This window comes from Rhinatrema bivittatum, chromosome 2 (genome assembly GCF_901001135.1).
Source record: "Rhinatrema bivittatum chromosome 2, aRhiBiv1.1, whole genome shotgun sequence".
In the NCBI taxonomy this organism is placed as follows: domain Eukaryota; kingdom Metazoa; phylum Chordata; class Amphibia; order Gymnophiona; family Rhinatrematidae; genus Rhinatrema; species Rhinatrema bivittatum.
The window spans coordinates 358,346,856-358,365,291 of record NC_042616.1 but is presented as its reverse complement, the minus strand read 5'-3'; the positions used below and the strand labels follow the sequence as shown (position 1 = coordinate 358,365,291).

The following is an 18,436-nucleotide window of genomic DNA, read 5'->3' as shown; positions in this document are numbered from 1 at the left end:
CATCGCCTACTGTGGTTACTAAAACAAGCCATATTGCTACAGAGTCCTACTGAAAAACTACATGCCTGTCGAAATACTGCATCTCAGTTACTCACACAAAACACAGATAGACACTTACCTAATGCAGAATAAGGGACTACAAATTAGAAACAGAAACATGCAGACAAAAATAAAATGGAAAGCTCAAAAGAACAAAATACAAATGTTATGCGCATTCCCAAAGATAAAATATGCCAATCACTAAAAATTCAAAATTTGTTTTTTTTACTTTTGCTGTTTTCTAATTAGTTGGTTCCAGGCTTTATTCACCCATGTTCCCTTTCTTGATCTTTTCCCAGTTTCTTTTACAGGGTTTCTTTTATTTTCTGTTCTTCCCTCTCCACCCTTTGTTGTCCCTTTCTCCCTTACACACATTCAGGCTCTCATTTCACACGCTGTCTCTCTCTCACTCACAAACTCAGACTCACTCTCACATGTTCTGTCACATACAGAGGTTCTCACATGCTTTTGTCTCTCATAACATACAAGCTCTCACTCTCACACACAGTCCAACTCACTCGTGCACACACACACAATCTGGAATCGCATGGGCTTTGAAGGCTAAATGTCCCAAATATAATAAATAACTTATAGACCAAAGGCCAGCATCACATTTCATAACATCAATGGAGACAGGAAATCAGATAGTGATTGGACATTAAATGAACAAACCGAGACAATATGCAAAGAATTGTTCAAGAAACTTTAAATGTTTTAATCTAAGAAATATAATTGTGACGAGTGGTATGCTTTGTCACTGTTTGCTGCCATGCAAAATAAGAAAATTGGGTTCTCTGTCCCCTGCTACCAGGAAATATGCCCGACTGGGTATGCCTGAACCGTGTCAATGCAAAGGGATGTGGCCTATTTAAAGTGCCTGTAGATAAATGATTCCAAGAACTTAAATGTGAGGCATTCAGATAGAATGTCTCTATACTACCTAAATCGTCTGATAAGCCGGCAGTAAATGCATATAGAACAGAATTGCAAGCACAACGTACTTTAATTTGTCTCCATACAAACGCCAGATGTCTAAAAATAGACTGGAAAGTTAGAATGTCTGGCATTAAAAGGGGTGAAGTGGGGGGGGGGGGGCATGCAAGAAAAGCCAATAGTCATCTGTGCCAGGCATATTGCGGTGCTGGTAGAAGACAATCTGCAGTAATGTTTTTTAGGAGACAGAATTAAGCTAACTAGAGCATTGTTCTTATGCATTGTTATTCATGACATACTCGCCCTCTTTCAGAAGGTCTGCCTGTTTCATGCGCCCCTGCTCTGACTTGCTTACAGTGCTGTCATAGGACCAACTACTGGATTAAAACCCATGGCATGAAACCAACAAAGACCACAAGACCTAGGAAGCCAAAAGTGGAGGAGAATATGAGGGAAGAAAAGGACCAAATTGTTGATAGAGATCCATCAGGAAGATAACTGCCAAAGCACCACAGAATTGCAAATTTTTAATAACTTTTTTCCAAATTTAGGATCCCTTTGCTTAAGTCTGACCACCTCCACATAGATGTCACTGTTTCGCCTGCTGTGCAGTCTATCTGTGCCAAAGTTCAGCTTGCTGCACAGACTTCAGTCCAGCAGGAGTCCTCAGCTGGTCTTGCTCACTACCTTGCCAGTTACCTCCTTGCTGATTATACTATGCCCAAGCCTCTGTTCTTCTTACCCCACTCTGTCTAGTACTTCAATGTCTCTTCATTGAGTCACCTCCAGTCTCTCACCTGGCTACTATTACTTGGTTATCCTATCTTGCCTTGCGACCTACCCCGGGCTTTCTGCCTTGCTGTATATGGCCTCTATTGGCCACTTGCCTTGCAAAGAAGAAGCACTATGGGCCGACTTAAAAAAAGATGGGGCATCCATTTTTATTGAAGTGGTTTACAGGCCTCCAAACCAAAAGGAAGAGCTGGACAGAGATCTGGTTGAAGACATCCACAGGATAGCAAAGAAAGGAGAAGTGGTGATCGTTGGAGACTTTAATATGCCAGATGTAGACTGGAGAATCCCATCTGCAGAATCTAATAATAGTAGAGAAATAGTAGATGCCCTGCAAGTAGCTTTGTTCAAACAAATGGTAATGGAACCCACGAGAGAAGGAGCTATACTCGACTTAGTGCTCACTAATGGAGATAATGTCTCAGACGTCCAGGTGGGTGCCCACCTCAGCACCAGTGATCATCAAACGGTATGGTTTAATATCACAAAAAGGACACGGAAAAGAAGCACAAAAACCCAAGTTTTGATGTTTAAAAACAGACTTTGATGAAATGGGGAAGTACCTGGAAGAAGAACTAAAAGGCTGGGAAAACGAGAGAGATGTGGATCAACAGTGGACCAATCTAAAAGGAGCAATTACCAAGGCAACTAATCTATATGTTAGAAAAGTAAAGAAAAGCAAAAGAAAAATGAAACCTATCTGGTTCTCAAAGGAGGTGGCTGACAAAATAAAGGCTAAAAGAACAGCGTTCAAGAAATATAAAAAATCCCAAAAGGAGGAGCACAAAGAAGAATATCTGGTAGAACTGAGGGAATCGAAGAAATTAATCAAGATGGCAAAAAGTCAAACGGAAGAGAGGATTGCCAAAGAGGTAAAGAGTGGTAACAAAACATTTTTCAGATACATCAGTGAAAAGAGAAAAGTTCAAAGTGGTATAGTGAAATTGAAAGGTGGAAAGGATCAATGTGTGGAGAGAGACGAAGAAATGGCAGAAATATTAAATGAATACTTCAGTTCTGTGTTCACTAAAGAGGACCCTGGAGAAGGACCGTCACTAGTTAACAAGAAACTGGAGGGGAGTGGAGTAGATGTAACTCCATTTACAGTAGAAAATGTATGGGAAGAGCTGGTGAAACTGAAAGTGGACAAAGCCATGGGGCCTGATGAAGTTCATCCCAGAATACTGAGGGAGCTCAGAGATGTGCTGGCACTGCACACTGAGCATGCCCAGCATGCCACTATCCACACGTACATGCGAGGTCCCCCTTCTTTTCCATGGTGCAGTTGCTTCGTGGTTCGTGGAGCTCCACCTTTTCTTGTTTTTTGCTTAAAAAAAAAAAAAACCAATGTTTTTCCCGGTTCCATCGTCTGGTCCCCCTTCGCGGTTGGTGCCTCCTCGGTGTGGTAGGTTAAAATCGCTGTGTTTTTGTTTCTTTGCGGTTGATTCCTGGCACTTCCCCTCTCGATGACTGCCAGTCATCGACCGCACGTCGGGTAGCTTTTATGGCATCTGGCTTTCGACAGTGCCCGTGGACCATTTCCATCATGGATCCGCATGAGGTTTGTATCCTCTGCCTGGGGGTCTCGCATGAAGTTCGTGGGTATTAGCTGTGGGACCAGATGACCCCCAAGGGGCATCATGCGTGCCTTGAGAAAATAGAGAAACGTTTTGGCTCTGCAAAGTCCACTTTATCCACTCCCACGTCCGAGTCATCGATGCTGAGGGGAGCCCCTCGATACGCTCCCTCTTGCTACTCCTCTCTCCACCTCTTCAAAGGATTGCGGGGACGGTGACTGATCCTCCATGATCTCACCGGTGTCCCGGACATCTGAATCCTCCGCCTCCTCGGCGCTGGAGAAAGACCGGGCCAAGCACTGTGGGAGATCCCGCAAGCATCGCCACCAGTCACTGGTGGCTCCAGTTCCGGTGGATTGCCGGTGGTGGCCGCCCCACCACCGAAGCGCTCCCGGCCATCGGAGGCCCCATCCTCCTCCGTTCCTGGGAGTCTAGGTGTTCCCCACCGATATATGTGCCGGGCACCATGCCACCTCAGAGGACCAAGGAAGAGCCAGTGACATCTCGTCCCTCTCCCTCAGTCCTGGCCTCCCTGGACTTTCAGGAGGAGTTGGATTGCAGGGTGCAGACCGTGATGCTCAGAGCTCTATGGAGCTTCAAGCCGCCCGCACCATCGGCCCCCATGCCGATGCCAGAGTTCCTGCCATCTATTCTAGCACCTCTGCTTGAGCATTTGGATGTCCTCTTAGGCGCCCTACCTATGCAATCGGTGCCCGAGAGACCTTCGGTTCCTCAGCAGCCACCAATGCTCTTCTCTGGAGCAATCCCTATCATTGAGTGCTCCGAGGAAGAAGTCGCAGCTGGTGCCATATTCCCGAGGCCTCCATTCCCCAGTCCTTTACTGGGACCCTCTGGCTTCCCGCAGCCCCCGGTCCCCTCGAAACCTCCAAAGCCGTCAGCCTTGCCCACATCACGCTGGCCTAGTGAGGAGGGAAGGGTCTTATGACACCTGGGGGGATGATTCCTCAAAGTTTTCCTCTAAATACTCGTATGACCCCCTCTCCAAGTCTTCCCCGCCTGAGGAACGGCATTGGTCCCCTCCAGACGATCTGTCCTTCACGGGCTTTATCAGGGCCATGGCCAAGGCTATTCCCTTCCAACTGCTTACAGAGGAGGATGTGTGACATATAATGTTAGAGATACTCCAGTTTGTCAACGCTCCTAAGGAGATCATGGCAATTCCCACCCACGACATCTTAAAGGACTTCCTCCTTTGGATATGGGAGCACCCGAGCTCTATCTCCCCCATCATTAGGAAGGCAGATGCCACCTATTTGTTGCAGCAAGCCATGGGCTTCGAGAAGCAACACCTCCCCCACCAGTCAGTGGTTGTGGAGTCCGCTCTTAAAAAAGCCAGGTGCTCCCATACCCACGCCTCGGCCCTTCCGGGGCACGAGCTTAGGGAGCTCGATGCCTTACGCCACAGTCTTCCAGGGCGCCATGCTCATCGCCTGTATTGCCGCGCCTACCAGTTGTACATGTCTCAGTACAACCAGAACCTATGGAAGCAGGTCCAGGATCTCAAAGAGACTCTGCAGCAGCAGCACAGGAGGCACTTTTGGCTATTGTCCTGCAAGGTTTGGAGGCTGGCAAACACGAGTTGTGCTCCACCCTCAATGTCTTTGAACCTGCGGCTCGTGTAGCCACTGTGAACATCAGCACCCTTAGGATGGCTTGGCTCAGGGCCTTTGACCTCCGTCCAGAGGGGGAGGAAAAGATAGCTGATCTCCCCTGCACAGGTGATAGCCTCTTTGGGGATAAGGTCCAGGATGCAGTAGCCCAGTTGAAGGACCACCATGACACCCTTCAGCAGCTCTCTGCTAGCGCCTCTGTCGCCCCTTCCTCTGCCAGGAAATCTTCCAGGCCCAGTTCCAGGAAGCCCTTTATCAGGCAGAGGAAATATTCCCTGGCCTCCAGAGCTCGCATGCCACGCCCTAACTCTAGGGGCTGCCCTAGTCAGCAGCGAGCAGGCCTCAGCCAGCACCCCCAAAAGCCCCAGCTATGGGGGTTTGACTGGTGGCGAGTGAGCACGAGTCAGCCAAGTATGCCCCTGAAGCCAGATCCTCCAGTAGGGGGAAGGCTCCTCAGCTTCACCCATCGCTGGGAGGAAATCACCTCGGATCGATGGGTACTTACTATACCATCAGGGGTGCTGACTCAATTTCAAATGGCTCCCAAAAACCTCTCCCCCATGTCTGTCATGGGGGTCATCCGCCCAGCAGGCTATTCTTCGGTCAGAACTCTCCGCCCTTCTCGTAGTGGGGTGGTAGAACCTATCCCTTGCCCTCTGCAGGGCCGAGGGTTCTATTCGAGGTATACTAAAGAGAAACGGGGTCTTGCACCCAATTCTCCACCTCAGGGCATTGAACAATTTTCTCTTAAAAGAAAAGTTCCAAGATGGTCTCTCTGGGTATGCTGATACCTTTCCTCAGAAGAGGAGATTGGCTCTGCTCCCTCGATCTCAAGGAGGCTTACACTCACATAGCAATCTTCCCTGGCCACAGGAAATACCTCCATTTCGTGGTGAGGAAGGCTCTCTACCAGTGCAAGGTGTTGGCTTTCAGGCTGGCTTCAGCCCTTTGCGTCTTCACCAAATGTCTACCAGTGGTGGCGGCGTACCTCCGACATCGTACAGTACACGTCTTCCCGTACCTAGCTGACTGGTTGATCAAGAACGACTCCTGCCCAGGGGCCCTGAGTGCTCTAACAGTGCGGATGCTGCAATCCTTGGGGTTCGTGATCAACTGCCCCGTCTCAACTCTGCCCGTCTCTTCAGCTGAACTTTATAGGGGCCAGGCTAGACACAGAGCAGGCCAAAGCATTTTTACCTCATGACCAGGCCTTGCCCTCACCTTGCGTATGTGGTTGCTGAGATTGCTTTGCCACAACAGATTAGACCGCATTCCACGAGGGCTCAGGCGGTATCGTGGACAGAACTTCATTTGTTGTTGCCTGCCGAGATTTGCCGAGTGACGACATGGTCATCTTTGACACCTTTTCCAAGCATTACCACTTGGATGTTCTGGCTAGGGAAGACACTGCGTTCATGTGAGTGGTTTTAACATGACCACTGGCAGCCTCCCACCCTTTTCAGGATTAGGTTTGGTACATCCTGGTGCCTGAATGCAGAGGAAGGAGAAATTACTACTTACCTGATAATTTATTTTCCTCTGAGGGCAGGCCAATCTCTGACCCGCCCTAGGCTGCCAAGGTTTTATTTTTTGGTTAGCTTTTTTGGGGCAAACTTTCCAGAGTGTGATTCCTATTCTTCATTGAAGACTAGTAAGTGGCTCATCTAACCCCTTAGTTTAATGAATGCTACTTCTTTTGGCTGAGCTCAGTGTTCCTGTTGATTTGGAAGCATGAGTGGTTGATTAATGATAATGTTCAAGTATAATCAGTTTATCCACAGGTTGGCTTTTACAGAGAATACTAGCAGGCTGATGTTGGGGCAGTTTTTGCTTCATCTCCATCTGCAGGCAGAGGTGTATAACCCACTAGTGGGGCCTGGCCTGCCCTCATTAGAGGAAACAAAATTATCAGGTAAGTAGTAATTTCTCCTTTTATGGGTTAAAAAATCTGCAAGCTAATTACTCTATTTTGCTGATTTTTGTATGCTCTTGGTTGTAAAGCTGAAGAGTTAGTGTGGATGAGCAGACTAGATAGACCTATAGTCTTTTTCTGCCATTATGTGTCTATAATTAACTGAACGGCATGATTTTGTAGGTTGATAAAGAAAAAAAGACAGAATGGAAGTCAGTCACTCTTTGTCCAGCTTGTGTGCTTCCTCCTTGAATCTTTGATATCGAGTGATATAAATGAAAAGCATAACCGTTTTCCATATAAAATCATTTTCTGATATGAGGCTAGTTCAGAGACATGAATGAATAAAATAGATGTAAAATTTACTTTTCATTTTTCCTGTGGAGTTTTCTGAAAGTGAGAATTTGATACCACTTAAAGTTAATATCAAACCTGTACACTGTGCTCTACAAATGCAGAGCATTCAGACTCTGAATTAAAGGTTTTTATTTTAAGAGCACTTTTATGATTACTGGAAAATAATTAAATGGAAATTAGCTCAATAAGATGTTTCTCTTCTATTACAGGTATCCTAATGTTGTTATCTTGACTACTTCAAACATTACTGAGAAAATAGACATGGCATTTGTAGACAGAGCTGATATAAAGCAGTATATCGGGCTTCCATCTGTTGCAGCTATTTTCAAAATATACCTCTCCTGTATAGAAGAACTGATGAAGGTAATGCTTTGCCAGCAAGATTTTATTTCTTGAAACTGAAATTTTGTGGCTATTGAAATAATGTGCACTTTGTAATCTCAATATTCTTATGATCTAACTCATGGTAATGCACTATATTATGAACTGCTCAATTAATTTTTTAGTGACACTCAAATGTTGCAGTACGAATGCAATCCCTCACTTTAACTCAACATATAATAACAACATTGTGTTTAACCGAAGAAAGCATCTATATTTTGACCCAGCAATCTTTAGAATGTGTCATTCCTCTCACTATTGACATCACCTGTGACCATCATATACAGGGAATAAGTCTATTGATACTTAATATTTATAGTGGACCATCAGTAGACCTTCCTAAATTTGGACCAAGGTAGCGACTCCCTCCTGGTTTTACTAGATCTCTCTGCTACCACTGATACTGTCAACCAACTCCTGATACGTGTAAGCGACATTGGTATTGAAGGCCCAGTCCTCAAACTTTGTAAGCAGCTACCCTCATCAAACCACTGTATGCTCCTAGATAGCACTGCAACATTAGTCCTTTGTACCTCGCTTTGAACTCTGCTGGAAAAACATGTAACAATAAATGATGATGAAATTGTTTGAGTCTTTCCTGGAAAATAGAACACAGTCCATCTCTTGGGCCAACCAATCATCCTATCCAGAGACCGCACCTGTGGAGTACCCCAAGGCTTAGTGCTGGCCCCACTACTTTTAATCATCTAAATCGATCTGTCTGTGACCTTATCTAATCCTTTAACAATTAATACCGCCTTTTTGCTGATGACATACAACTCTGCATTAAAGTCAAATTGAGCTAAACTACATCCATCAAAAACTAGAAACTCAAACTCGGTCTTTCCAAATCAGAGTTCTTGTTTGGTCAACGAGGACACCCCTTACTTTTCCTACCCTCCCTGTTAGGAACCAAGTACGGAGCTTAGGGGTTCAGCTTGACCAAAACATTCCAGTGGAGTCCCAGATCTCAAAGGTAGTAAGGACCTTTTTTATGCACCTGCAACAGATTTGCCAAGTGCAACTATTTCAATAAGCATAACTTTGCAATGGTGATACATGCTTTAATCACCAGATGCACTGACTACTCTAATTTGTATTCAACGGCATCTCACAATATAAAGCACAGCTGCCAGAATTCTGGTAGGTGCCAAATCAACTAATCACTTAATACCAATCCTAAGGCAATCCTTGGCTCCCGGTTGAAGTCAGGATGTAGTTCAAAATTCTTTCCTTCATCTTTAAATGCATGAACAATGTGGCCCCTCTATATCATCTCAAATCCTGTCCTCCTACAATCCAACAAGAGAACTTTGATCCTACCAAATGACCCTTCTTTTGTCCTGTCCTCTGGCTTCTGCTAGATTAGTCTGTACAAAATTCTACATATTTAGTTGCTTTGCCCCTAAACATTGGAACAGTATACGTTTACCCCTGTGGCTTGAGGCAAGTTACTTCACCTTCAGAAAGAATATCACAGCTTTGCCTTCCCATGGACTCCACGCCAAATTCTTGGACAATGACTGCAACTTTGACCTCACTTTATCACTGGCTATTCTCCCTTTTCTAGGTGTCTTTCTCTATATTGGACCTCCTAGTACAAGCCATTAACATTTTTTTTCCTTTCTGTATCCCATTGTTCTTCTATCCTATTTTTTTTCTTCTATGTGTTTGCACATTATGTAATTTGTAACTGTGATACTATTGTAACTTGTATGTGTTGTTAATTTATTGTATTCCACTTTGAGAAAAGCTTGGTATAGGTGGCATATCAAATGTTTATAAATAAGAAAAAGAAAAAAAATATATCTATAGTAAAAAATTACACATTCTGTTGCACTCACCAACAGTCAAACTCGATGGTTACTACCTCGGTATGATAGAACAGCAGGCACAGGAAGTTATTTTATCTTATGTACTTCTTTTACAGGGATGTCCTCTTTGTCTCCCCAGCTTTGGTAGCATTAGTTGCTGAAGGAATAATAAAGCTTTTTTTTTTTGGGGGGGGGGGGGGGGGGGGGGGGGGGGGGGGAGGGTTAAAGCCATTGTCTCTGTGCTAAGTCTCCTGCTGCAGTGGCAGCATTGGAGCTGGCTTAATGTAAGCAGCCTGCGGAACTGATATGAGCAAGTGGTGTCCCTCTTCATACCACATAAGAAATTGCCATACTGGGTCAGACCAAGGGTCCATCAAGCCCAGCAACTTGTTTCCAACAGTGGCCAATCCAGGCCATAAGAACCTGGCAAGTACCCAAAAACTGTCTATCCCATGCTACTGATGCTAGAAATAGCAGTGGCTATTTTCTAAGTCAACTTAATTAATAGCAGGTAATGGACTTCTCCTCCAAGAACTTATCCAATCCTTTTTTTTAAAGCCAGCTACACTAACTGCACTAACCACATCCCTTGGCAACAAATTCCAGAGTTTAATTGTGCGTTGAGTGAAAAAGAATGTTCTCAGATTAGTTTTAAATGTGCTAATTGCTAACTTCATGGAGTGCTCCCTAGTCCTTCTATTATCTGAAAGAGTAAATAACCGATTCACATTTACTCATTCTAGACCTCGATCATATCCCCCCTCAGCTGTCTCTTCTCCATTCTGAACAGCCCTAACCTCTTCAGCCTTTCCTCATAGGGGATCTGTTCCATCCCTTTTATCATTTTGGTTGCCCTTCTCTATTGCAGCTATATCTTTCTCGAGATGTGGCAACCAGAATTGTACATAGTATTCAAGGTGTGGTCTCACCATGGAGCGAAACAGAGGCATTATAACACTTTACATTTTATTCATCATTCCCTTCCTAATAATTCCTAACATTGATTGCTGCAGCACACTGAGCTGACGATTTGAATGTATTATCTACTATGACGCCTAGATCTTTTCCTGGGTGGTAGCTCCTAATATTGAACCTAACATTATGTAACTACAGCATGGATTATGTTTCCCTATATGTATTACGTTGCACTTGTCCACATTAAATTTCATCTGCCATTTGGATGCCCAGTCTTCCAGTGTCACAAGGTCCTTCTGCAATTTTACAATCCGCTTGGCGATGTCCTTTCGTGGATTACAAACTGGTTAAAAGACAGGAAACAGAGAGTAGGATTAAATGGTCAGTTTTCTCAGTGGAAAAGGGTAAACAGTGAAGTGCCTCAGAGATCTGTACTTGGACCGGTGCTTTTCAATATATATTAAATGATCTGGAAAGGAATACGACGAGTGAGGTTATCAAATTTTGATCTTGAGAATAGTTTCCACTATTTTTCCCAGCACTGAAGTCAGGCTCACTAGCCTTACAGTTTCCTAGATCACCCCTGGAGCCCCCCTGACCCACAATTAGGGATGTAAAGCAGAATTATGACATTCCCCCTACAACTCACCTTACAAAAAATATATTCTAGTTCTAGTGTCATCTCAGTAACAGCAACACAAACTCCAACTACCAGGCTTAATAGCCCTACTTATGAAAAGACAGCAGTTTATCACTAATGCATGTCATCTTGAGAAAATACAACAAGTAAGACTGATACAGTAAAATACCTCACCTTGGTCACATACACAGAACCGACCTAACATACTCCCAGGATCTGCAGTAATGCACATAAACTAATCCGCACACAGTTCCACCTGAATTATAGAATGCACTCAAACAGTAACAACCCTACCTATGAAAAGGCAACACTACAAATATTAAATCAGGCCCTAAACACCAATACACCTCCTATTAGGAAAACAGAACTAGCCAAGCAGCTATAGATCCCAACACAGAAATAATTGTATAACTATACTAATAAGCAGAATAAATGTTTCACAACAACTATGAACAGAATATTATCCATCAATTAAAAACTCATAAAAATTATTTAAAATTCTCCAAACACCAATAAAATATTTCAAAACAGCAGACACATCACATAATATTAACGGGCCGATACAGTACAGTGTGCTCCAATGGAGCGCACTGATAACCTGCCATTGGACGCGCGTTTTCCCTTACCACTTATTCATTAAGGGTCGGAAAACGCGCGTCCAACCCGCCGAACCTAATAGCGCCCTATTTCTCTTCAGACTATCAGCGCGCTGCTGCTAATGGCACCGAAAACAGAATCGCAGGCCTCCTGCGCGTGTGGGTCACGCGGCCAGGCGTTAGATGCAGCCTCCTTATGCGCTGCGAGTTCCCCGGGGTTAGAGGGCTCTTCAGGGTTTCTTGCCTCCTCCCTCTTGGAGGGACGTCTGTCTTGCCTTCGGCTTCGCGGGAAGAGGATTCTCCGCCTGTTTTAGCCCCAGTGAGGGAAGACCTCACCAGGGGAACTGATGATATCACCCCAGCCGACTCTCCAGTAGGGGAGGGGGACCCGGAGGGGATTTTCCCAGAATTTGTCCTCCTTATGCACCAGGCTTTCCTGGCAAGGAAACGCTCGGCGGTAAAGCGGCCCGGTCTCCTGGGAGCAGGTACGGACCTGCCTGAGAAAAGAGGTTAGGGTACGGACCCTCATCAGCGCTTCCCTGATCAGGCTCACCCCATAGGGGATTCTCCCCAGGGTACGTGAGGCCGGCTTCTGGGGTAGTAGGGGCGGCAGACCGGATCCGGCTGATGTGGACACTAATAATCTGGATGAGCCCGATGATCCTCCAGCGGAAGGGATGACCCCTGCGTGGTGTGTTTTTTTTCAAGCGAAATGAGTTAGGACCCCTTATTCCCCAGGTCCTTGAAGTTCTGGGACTTAAGGCTTCTCAAGAAGTCTGACAATGAAGGCGTCAATCCAGTCCTCGACAGCATTACGGGTCCCACAACATCTTTTCCTCTGCCTAAAAAAGTTCACAAACTAGTGACCCAGGAGTGGGAGACTCCAGATTCCAGCTTGAAGGTGGGCAAAGCTATGGCGAAACTGTACCCGTTATCGTCTGATGTTTTGGATTTCTTGAAGATTCCAAAGGTGGACGCCGCGGTCTCAGCAGTCACGAAAAAGACCACTTTCCCCTTTGCTGGGGCGGCTGCCCTTAAGGATATGCAGGACCGCAAGTTGGAGATCCAGTTGAAGCGAGCATTCGAGGTTGCCGCGCTAAGCCTTCGGGCGGCAGTTTGCGCTAGCCTCATGCAGAGGGCCTGTCTGTGTTAGGTCCAGGAGTTGGCTGCCAGGGCCGGTACGGGCGACAGTGGGGCTCTGCAGTCTGCCCACCTAGAAGCAGGCATCGCTTATGTTACAGATGCTTTGTATGATCTGGTAAGGACCTCGGCAAGAGGTATGGTATCCTTGGTGTCAGCGCAGCGTCTCCTCTGGCTGCGAAATTGGGCGGCGTATTTGTCCTCCAAGTCCCAGCTTTGTAATCTACCCTTTAAGGGCAAGCTCCTGTTTGGGGAGGATCTGGATCAGCTAGTAAAGCTGCTTGCCGAATCCAAGGGCAATCGGTTGCCGGAAGATAAAAGATCTTCTAAGAAAATCTTCCCTCTTCGAGCTAGGTTTCGGGACTCTCGCCGCTTCAGAGCAGGTAGCTACTCCACGCCTCCTGCTTCTAAACCTGCTTCAGGGCACCAGCAGTCCTTTCGAGGAGGTCGCTGGCCCGGAAGAGATTCAGGACATCTTGATGCAGGAAGTAATAAAACCCCCCAATGAAGCCACGAGTACCCTTTCCGTCGTCGAAGCTGTCGGAGGCAGATTATCCAACTTTTACCCGGAATGGGTAAGAATTACATCAGACCACTGGGTCTTAGAAGTGATCAAAGACGGGTATGCACTGGAGTTCTCGCGCCCGGTCCGGTAGGTTTTTGTGGAATCCCGAGTGGCCTCAAGTGTTCAGCGAGAGGCGGTCCGGGTGACTCTACGACGACTTGCCTGTTGAAGTGTGGATATTCTTCTGCGGTGATTGCCACCTTACTCCACGCTCTAAAGTGCTCCATTTCCTTAGCCTATGTGCGGGTTTGGAGAGTATTTGAGGCCTGGTGCAAGGAGCATGGTATTCTTTCTCATTGAGTTAAGATCCCGCTCATTCTGGACTTTTTGCAGGATAGGTTGAATAAAGGATTGGCCCTTAATTCCTTGAAGATACAGGTTGCAGCTCTTGCCTGTTTCAGAGGCCCAGTGAATGGTGATTCCTTATCTCATCCTGATGTGGCCAGTTTTTTGTTTTTTTAAAGTAGTGAAGCATCTTTGGCCTCCCTTGAGGCTACCGGTTCCATTGTGAAATCTTAATTTGGTACTGGATTTCTTGGTGGGCCTTAAGTTCCAACCGCTGCCTGGCCTTTACTTGTAGTTATTGACCTTGAAGTCAGTTCTTGGTGGCTATATGGATCTGCATGTCGAATTTCCAAACTGCAGGCCTGGTCTTGCTGGGAGCCATTCCTTTGGGTGACTCCAGGGGCATTGCAACTGCATACTGTTCCATCCTTCTTCTCTAAGGTGGTCTCGGAATTTTATTTGAATCAAGCCAATTACTTGCAGTCCCTGGATAAGGTCAGGGATGCGGAGGAATATCACCTTCTGCGTCCCTTGGATGTCAAGAAGCTTGTTGTGAGAGATCTGGAGATTTCTGAACCTTTCTGGAAGACTGCATACCTTTTGTCCTCCAGGGTGGAAGGAAGCAGGGTGAACCAGCTTCGCGGACAACAATCGCTCGCTGGATTAAGGAGGTGGTATGGGCCATGTATGTAGATGCTGAAAAGCCGTTGTCTTCTCAGGTTAGGGCTCATTACACTAGGGCTCAGGCAGTGTCATGGGTGGAGATTAGATTGTTGACTCCCATCAATATCTGCTGAGCTGCAACATAGTCATCCTTACATACTTTTTCCAGGTTTTATCATCTGGATATGCAGGGCCGGGAGGGCACAGCTTTTGCACATGCAGTATTGACTGGACAGTGGGCAGCCTCCCGCCCTGTTTGGGAGTAGCTTTGGTACATCCCAATGGTCCTGAGTCCATCTGTCTACATGCTAGGAAATGGAGAAATTACTTACCTGATAGTTTTGTTTTCCTTAGTGTAGACAAATGGACTTAGCTTCCCGCCCTCAGCTGCCAAATGATTGTCAATAGTCCTCTTGTGGAGCTCCGGGTTGCAAGGCATTACTGGTAAGTGTTCATCCAGTCCCTAGATTGGGGTACCTATATTTTTACATGTTTAGTGTTTTAAATTTGAGAATTATGAAACACTAAAGTATCTCCTTAAAAGCATGCAGTGAAAGATTTTATGGTGTTTCACGTTGTAAGGTGGTTTATCTTTTTTATGTGTCATTGATATCTCAAGCCCCTAATCCTGGTGGCGCCAGAATGGCCACGGCGCCCGTGGTTTGCGGATCTACTCAACCTGGTAGTGGACGGACCTCTGCGATTGTCACACCTTCCGCGGCTGCTCCATCAGGGTCCGGTATTTTCGGACCAGGCGGAACACTTTTGTCTCGCGGCTTGGCTTTTGAGAGGCAGAGTCTCCTGCGCAAGGGTTACGCAGTAACCGTGGTAGACACTCTTCTCAAGGCACGTAAGACCTCCACTTCAGTTGCCTATGTACGGGTCTGGAAGGTGTTTGAGGTCTGGTGTGCTGGACATGGAGTTTCTGCGACCGCAGCTTCGCTACGTCAGGTCCTGGCCTTCCTCCAGGAGGGCTTGGAGAAGGGTCTCTCCTACAACTCCCTGCGTGTGCAAGTCTCGGCTCTAGCCTCCCTGGCTCGTACCACGGGAAATCCAGATCCTTCGTCTCATCCGGACGTCTCGCGTTTCCTCAAGGGAGTCAAGCACCTGCGGCCGCCGGTGCGGCACCCCTATCCCTCCTGGAATCTCAACCTGGTTCTCCGGATCCTTGGAAAGGCTCCCTACGAACCACTGCGGCAGGCCTCCCTTAAGGACGTCACACTTAAAACGGTGTTCCTGGTTGCCATAGCCTCGGCGAGGCGCATCTCCGAGCTTCAGGCGCTCTCATGCCGGGAACCGTTTCTACGCTTCACGGACTCGGGCGTTTCCATTCGAACGGTTCCTTCGTTCCTACCTAAGGTGGTGTCCTCCTTCCACTTGAACCAGTGGGTGGAGCTGCCGGCCTTCCCGTCGGATGCGCCCCAGGCCCTCCGGCGCCTCGACGTGAAGCACTCTCTACTGCACTACCTGGAAGTGACCAATGAGTTCCGGGCATCCGACCATCTCTTTGTGCTTTGGTCCGGTAACAAGAAGGGACTGCAAGCGTCTAAGACGACTATCGCAAGGTGGCTCAAGGAAGCGGTGTCCTCGGCCTACATAGGGGCCGGGAAGGCTCCCCCGGAGGGAATCCGGGCTCATTCGTTGCGTGCCCTGGCCACGTCCCGGGCGGAATCTCAACATGTTCCAATTCAGGAAATCTGTCGCGCGGCAACATGGAAGTCGCTGCACACCTTCTCGAAGCATTACCGGTTGCAACTACCGGTAGGTGATTCGGGTTCCTTTGGGGACAGAGTTCTCCGAGCAGGGTCTTCAGGGACCCACCCGGTTTAGGGAAGCTTTGGTACATCCCACGGTCTGGACTGATCCTAGTACGTACAGGGAAAAGAAAATTATTCCTTACCTGCTAATTTTCGTTCCTGTAGTACTTAGGATCAGTCCAGACGCCCACCCGGGTTTGCTAAGTGCTGGTCAGACGCCTGCTCGTGTACGTTCTCTCTCCTGTCCCTCACTCTTCTACATTCTGATGTTTTTTATGGTTGCTTAGTTTCTTTCACAGTTCTCCTTGCAAGTTGCATTGGTTATGTGGTTGCAATTTGATTGGTGCTTGATCCATCCTACTTTTCTGTCAAGTGTTTTTCTCTTGGCTTTGATATTCTCGATACTGAGGATCCCTGGAGGGTGCACCTGCTTATATGTCAGCACCCTCGGAAGTTTGCTCTGACTCCATCTGCTGGACGGGGGACATAACCCACGGTCTGGACTGATCCTAAGTACTACAGGAACGAAAATTAGCAGGTAAGGAATAATTTTCTTATTCCTTCCACAGCACACTCGGGCTGATGCAGTAAACTGTGCTCAGGCTGAGTGCACTGTTAGCCCCCGTTTGGCCACGCGTTTTTGACGTGCTATTTTTACCCCTTATACAGTAACGGGTAATAGCGTGTGGAAAACGCACAGCCAACCCCCCTGAAACTAATAGCGCCCGCAACATGCAAATGCAGGTGTTAATTTTGGCCGGCACTGAGAAAGTGTACAGAAAAGCAGAAAAAACTGCTTTTCTGTACACCCTCTGACTTAATATCATAGCAATATTAAGTCGGAGGCCCCAAAAATAAAAAAAAAAATTAAAAATCTGCCCGCGGCCCGCAGGTTGGAAGACGGATGCTCAATTATGCCGGCGTCCGTTTTCAGAACCCGTGGCTGTCAGCGGGTTCGAGAACCGACGTCTGCTGTCAAACCTGCTGACAGCCGCTGCTTCTGTCAAAAAGGAGGCGCTAGGGACTGCTAGTGTCCCTAGCGCCTCCTTTTATCGTGGGCCCTCATTTGCATATTTTTTCTTTCTGAATTGCACGCCCAGGTGCTGGGAGAGCAGGCACTTGCCAGCTCTCCCACGGATTTTTCTGTATCTGCCCGACTGTTTTTCAGCGACCCAACTCTATTTCTCTCTGATACCCCTCCCCAACTCCATTCCCACCTTCTGGCAGGCACATTCCTAGCACACCCTGCCCCCTGAATCTGGCTAATAGTTGTGGCTATTGAGCAGTGGTTGAGGCTGCCCTCCCTCCCAGGGGTTTTGAATGCTGTCTCTGCAGTATTCCTAGTCCTGGCTGTCCCATGGATAGCACCCAGGAATCAAAACCATTTTTTCTGCATGGAGCCACCAGGCCAGCCCATGTCCTCATTTTTTCAGCACTTGTAATTTAATATTCTGAAAATGTTTTTCCTCTTTTGTTACAGTGTCAGATAATATATCCTCGACAGCAACTGCTGACATTGAGAGAACTGGAGATGATTGGTTATTTGGAGAACAATATATCTAAGTTGAGTCTTGTACTGAATGAAATTGCCAGGTACGACTTTTCTTTCTTGGAGCTCATTAGTAGTACATCTGACTATCCCAGGGAGAGCTCTTAAAAACTAATTAAATTACTACAAGTATGATACTAAAACCATATAATTATGGTGAAACTGTTCACAAAAAGTGTTTCATGGATGATGATTGTTTTGCATGCTTGGTCTTTGAGAAAATTCTATAATGATACTTGAAATATGACTTATCAGAGCAGAAAAATGTAGAAAAAAGGAAGGCAATAAAATGTATGAGATTTGTCACTGAGGAGAAAGGGGACTTCAGCATTCCTGTGCACCCAGTAAATTATGTATGTTAAACCCTGCAGTTATAGGTGCTCTAGGATCTGCAAGGTAGCTCATCAAGGTCATTTCCCTGTACGTACCCGGATCAGTCCAGACCATGGGTTAAGCCCCCGTTCCAGCAGGTGGAGACAGACCAAAGTTCTAAGGGCAGCCCATGTAAGGACGGAACCCACCCTGGAACCCTCAGTATAACCATTGTCAAAGCAGAAAATACAAGACCAAGCAAGTAACAGAATAATTAGTAATTTAATTTAAACCAACAAAATAACAGAACAATTGAATGAACTGTGTAACTAAACGCTCTTGTATATCTACCCCCGATCATCGTAACGATGCTTCCGGTGCCTATCAGTAAATTCCAGGAAGATGATGCAGGGATCAAAAAAGAGAGTCCTATAAGAAGGAAAAAAATAACAGGAAGAAAATTTGAGTGGCCAAAAGAAGAACGGGCGGGCGTCTGGACTGATCCGTAGTACTACAGGAACGAAAATTATCAGGTAAGAACTAATTTTCCTTTCCCTGTACGTACCCGGATCAGTCCA

The 18,436-nt window shown here is 46.5% G+C and overlaps 1 protein-coding gene across 1 annotated transcript in view; it reads left to right on the top strand.

Moving 5' to 3' along the window:
* Positions 1 to 18,436, top strand: part of TRIP13 (thyroid hormone receptor interactor 13) — a 193,184-nt gene that overhangs the window by 123,846 nt on the left and 50,902 nt on the right. Inside the window, 2 exon segments of the mRNA XM_029589932.1 lie at positions 7,451 to 7,604; positions 17,478 to 17,590. Coding sequence (XP_029445792.1) covers positions 7,451 to 7,604; positions 17,478 to 17,590 — 267 coding nt within the window.